General features: G+C 48.1%; 2 protein-coding genes across 13 annotated transcripts in view; both read left to right on the top strand.

Annotated features, from left to right (window-relative positions):
* LOC135114871 (uncharacterized) overlaps positions 1 to 2425 on the top strand; it is a 23197-nt gene extending 20772 nt beyond the window's left edge. For all 12 annotated transcript variants that reach the window (XM_064031060.1, XM_064031054.1, XM_064031055.1 and 9 more), the window contains 2 exons: positions 165 to 275; positions 1376 to 2425. In XM_064031060.1, coding sequence (XP_063887130.1) covers positions 165 to 275; positions 1376 to 1556 — 292 coding nt within the window. In that variant the 3' untranslated portion in view covers positions 1557 to 2425. The remainder of the gene's footprint in view (positions 1 to 164; positions 276 to 1375) is intronic.
* Positions 2426 to 4360: 1935 nt separating this feature from the next.
* Positions 4361 to 5000, top strand: part of LOC135114870 (phospholipase A2-like) — a 30652-nt gene continuing 30012 nt past the window's right edge. The window contains exon 1 of the mRNA XM_064031053.1: positions 4361 to 4506. The gene's annotated coding sequence lies outside the window, so the exon portion shown is untranslated. The remainder of the gene's footprint in view (positions 4507 to 5000) is intronic.

Genomic DNA, 5000 nt, shown 5'->3' with positions numbered 1-5000 from the left:
GACAGTCTGAGCGCTGGGAGAGAGAACCACAGCACTATTCATAATTTTCGTCTTTCTTTCATCCACTAGTTAATTTTTACATGTCTTATTTCCCTCTAACACACATTTGAAGCCACAAGATCACCATGTTTATGTTTTATCCCATCTCTCCTTCCTCTCGACAGTCTGGGCAACGAAAGGAAGAGCTACAACACAATGCATGATGTACAAGACGTGGACGCCTCCTCGGGTGCCATTCCTGCCGCCACCGAGCCTTCCTCGTCTTGCCTGTGCAGGTAAGCAGGCGGAGGAGGTAAGCACGGTGCCGGACATAAGTGGTGTGGATTTCAAAGCAGTTAATCAGACATACGAACAGTGAGTGAAATGAAAGAGGGAATGTTGCGGGAACGCTTCTCCAATTTTGTATAATCCTTTTGGTCCTTTTTCCTGTAGGGAGTGACACCTCAGTAGGCCTTTTTTTTAATTCTTTTATTTCTTTATTTCTTTTAGCTCTTACCCGATATCTCTCTTGCATAACAAAGTGAGTTGATATCGCACTGAAATCTTTGGTAATAAGAAGAGCGAGGATTAAGAACAGTAAGAAGATTGACTGCAAGGTGTCGGGGATTTCAAAACAGTTAGTCAGAGAGACGTACAGTGAGTGAAATGAAAAGGGAGATGTTTGTAATATATTGAGAGTTGATATTATACTGAAGTCTTTGGTAATAAGAATAGCGAGGATTAAGAGAACAGTAAGGAGATTGATTGTAAAGTGTCAGAGATTTCAAAACAGAGAGACGTACATTGAGTGAAATGAAAAGAGAGATGTTTGTAGTATTGTGATATTGTGATATTGTTGTGATATTGTGAGCTGATATTATACGGAAGTCTTTGGTAATAAGAAGAGCGAAGATTAAGAACAGTAAGGAGATAGACTGCAAGGTGTCGGGGATTTCAAAATGGAGAGATGAGTAGTGAGTGAAGTGAAAGGGGAAATGTTTGCAGTGGTGTTAATTCTGTGAAGTGTAGATGAGGGTTTTATTATTGTTATTTTATTTTTTATTTTTTTCATGGTGTACTCTGTGCGTTTATGAAGTATCCTGAAGTGTTGCTGTGACTCATGACTGTTGCTGGGAGTGTTTTGAAGTGTTTCCTTAAATAGTGTTTAGTTTGCACACGCATTTTTTTTATCATACTTTTCTTACCACGCTTCTAAAATATTCTGAAGTGTTGTTGTGACTTACGACTGTTGCTGCGCCTGTTTTAAGATGTTTTCTCAACTGTAGTTTTCTCTCGACTTTTTTAAAAATATCCTGAAGTGTTGCGAGTGTACGAGTGTTGCGTCACGCCCTTGTGTTATGACCCAAGTTATGTTGTGATCCGCGTTGTGTTGCAGATGTTTGGCCTTGGCGAGCGTGGGCGTGCTGCAGTTCTTCACATACCTTGGCTCCACGCTTCTCATGCTCGTCGCCATGACCATGAACATCTTCCTCATCCTGTCCCTCGGGGTGGGCGCCTCCCTCGGGAAGCTCACTACTCTCTATCTGAAGCGGCATCTGAAGGAAGCTCGGAAGTAACACCACCTTCCTACTTCAACTTCGTCCTCGTCTTGTCTTGTCATCTACTGGTACCCTTTTCCTCTTACCACAATCGCCTCCTCCTCCTCCTCGTCCTCCATGTCCTTGTCTTCAACCCACAAGCATCTTTCTCCCCCTCATCATCCTTGAAAGGCGTGGGAGTGTGATCTATAACCCTGGTGACGTCCTATGCTGTGATCGCACGCGTGGCATCCTCCTGTAAGTCACGTCTCCACGCCCTAAGCCGCCAGATCAAGCCAGGCATCTCAGTGAGGGTCATACAAGGCCATCCCACACTTCACCCTCTTGTCCCACGGCCCCGATACCTGACAGCACTTGACACCCGCCTCCTGGGTCTGATACACGTTGCGGCAGCTGCTTCCTGGTGCCTCTTGGGGAAGGAGGAGAAGAGGGAGAGTGAGGTCTTGCCATCAGCCTCCCCTCGCCACCCTGAAGGAGGCTCCTGACGGTATGGCTCTGTCTCAAGTGGTAGAGTACATGTAGCTGTCTCCTCCTGTCTCTTCCTGTCTCTTAACTCCCCCGTCAAGAGTCTCCCGTGGTTCAGGAGCTCTCCACCGCCTCCTACAGACGCAGAAACACACACACACACACAAACACACACGGCTGTCAGACCAAGTGCCTTAATTCCCTTGACGTGGGGAGAACACACACACACACACACACACACACACATAGTCAATGGCAGCGTAGGGAAGTGCATACTGTAGCTCCTGTATCCATAGAGACTAATATCATGTATACTACTGGTGCATGTGTATTCTGAGAGCTGTAGCTGTATGTATAACCACAGGCTTATCTGTATACATGTAGACCTTGTTTCTCCCTGATAATACAATATACTTTTCTCATCGGAGCGTTTAAAACACCTTCCCTGTTGAGTCTGGAGCTTCACTGTGTCAAATGTTGCGTCTCTCCGGTCCAAGTTTCAGGTAATTGATTTGACGTGACTTAACTTTGCCTCGACCCTCTGACAGCTACGAATCTCCTCAAGCTTAGCCTTCCTGTTGAGTTTTGCAGCGTCTCCGTGTCAAATGCTGTGTGTTTCTGGTCTAAGTTTCAAATTGACTTGGTGTGAATGTAACTTGGCTTCATTCCTCTGACTGCTGTGCGTCTTATGAATTTGATGGTACAGGACTAACAATAATTTGAAAAGATACCGTGGAGAGAGAGTTCACATCTTTTAGTGTCCCAAGTGTAACAATCTGCTCAGTAAAACATAGGGTTAATTACATGTATTTAATTGTTAGCTCGGTGCTTCAAACCTTGCTCGCTTTCTGCTTCCTCACTTGTCCTTCCCGTGGGTGTGTCTGTGAGAAGGAATACCATTAAAAACATAAGGACAGTGTTATTTCTACGCAATAAATTCAGAAGTTAATGACACGTTTTCAATTAGCTCAGTGTTTCAAACCTCTTCGTTCACTTTCCCCTCCCTCGCTTGTCCTCGCGGGTGTGTCTGAGAAGAGCACCACTGACAGCATAAGGAGAGAGTATTGATTGTGCTTAGTAAATTCAAAAGTTAATTGCACGTATTCACTTGTTAGCCTCTCGTTCACTTCCCCTCGCTTGTCCTTCCCACGGGCGTGTCTGCGTGAAGGAGCCGCTGGGTTGCTGGGTGGCGGCGGCGGGGAAGGCTGAGGTCTTAAGGAGGATCGTGCGGCGCAGTGGCTGGTCTGTACTTGACTTATAGCGACGAGATGAAAGGTTCCTGTCCGGATTGCGCTTCTCTCTCACACTAGGTTGGCTTAGAGTGGTGTTTATGTATGTATGTTTGTATGTATATATGTATGTGTGTATGTATGTGTTGTACCCTCACTGTGATTGCTCTTACGTGTCAGACAGTGTTGCGTGGCGTTAATAAGCCATTAGGTTATTTTTTTTCCTTCCCCTTTCTCTTTTCTCCTTATCTCTTTCCTCTCCTTTGTCCCTCTCCTCTTTTTCTCATTTATATGTATTACACCGAAATTAACAGGTATTTTGTGTTCGGTAAATCGGTACTGTGTTCTTACTTCGTTTTTCGCTTAATTTTCCCTTCATTCCTCCCTTCCTCCCCGTCCTCTTTCATCACCTGTATCTCATCTCAGCACACCTGTCCTTTCCCAACCTTCCCTTCCCCTCCACACACCTGCGTGTATTCTAAATAAAACCAGTGTATTTATCTACGAGCCCTCCCTCCCTCCTGTTATCGCTGTTGTCACTCGTACACTCACTAACCAATCTGCTTACCTTCCCTCCCTGCCTCCCTCCCCGCCTCCCACCCTTAGTGTACCTGTCGACAGCGTCAGGACTTGCTTTTCCTTCCTAGTCCCTCAACATAGTGATCAATATCGCCACAGCCTTCCTCCCACACACTACTGCTCCTCCACTCTCTCACCCTTAACACTTTCTCTCTTAAGCTGTCAGCCGCGTGCCCGCACCTCGTCGCCGCTAACTTACGGGCACGCATTCCCTCGAGTGTTGCTGTGGGGTCAACGCAAGCTTTTGTTTCCCCTACGGCGACGCACGCGCCCTCCCCCAGCCCCGCAGTCCTTCGTTCCAGCTTCTCGTTCGCTTTCACAATGTAGCGCGCCTGTCCTGACCGTCCCGACACTTTCCCCTGCTCACTTGCCGCCGCTCCGCCCCGTCCTGCTGGCGACACACGGCATTTGGCGAGCTGGACCTGCACCTGATGAGAGAAAAGCTCACACACTTACACTCCAGGGCTTCGAGACTCAATCAATCGCCTATAAAAGATCCCTGCTCCTGAAAGAGATGAAAAGGAGAGAAGGAGGGAGGAAGGGATAGGAGGGGAGGGAGAGAGGGAGAGAGGGAGGGAGAGCTGCTGTGCTGGCCTCGCGTGTAGCTAGTCGCCTCACTGGCCTTCCGACCGGGCCAGCGCACTCAGCATCCCTCTCCCGCGGCCTCCTCGCAACTTTGACTCATCCCCTCTGAGGTAAGCCGCTGCGGGCGTGTGTCGCGGGCGAGGCAGAGGGCGGCGGGCGGACTGGAACATAAGACGAAGAGGGGAATATGGCAGGATTAGAAGTGTAGAGTGTAGAATCCATATTGGCCTTAGGTGAGGAATCATGAAACGTGGCGGTGGTAGCTGGGAGTCTACACACACACACACAGACACACACACACACACACACACACACACACACGCACACGCACACACGCACACGCACACACACAAGGGATTAGAGCTTCACTGTGACGCTTTCCCCAGCAGGAGTCTATACCGTTGTAGCTTCCTAGTCGTTCTCATTGAAAAGGAGGAAAGAGGCAAGGACGGGAAGACGAGCAGAGCGTAGTGGCGGAGGAGTGAGTGAGGGGAAGGGACGCACAAACACACACGCGTTCACAGCAAATGAAATGTGAGGAGGCACACCCGTAGAGTTGTAGAAGTAGCAATCAATACCCGCTTCTCTCTCTCTCTCTCTCTCT

The sequence above is a fragment of the Scylla paramamosain genome, chromosome 28 (assembly GCF_035594125.1).
Source record: "Scylla paramamosain isolate STU-SP2022 chromosome 28, ASM3559412v1, whole genome shotgun sequence".
Classification (NCBI taxonomy): Eukaryota; Metazoa; Arthropoda; class Malacostraca; order Decapoda; family Portunidae; genus Scylla; species Scylla paramamosain.
This window is presented reverse-complemented; position numbering and strand designations above follow the sequence as displayed.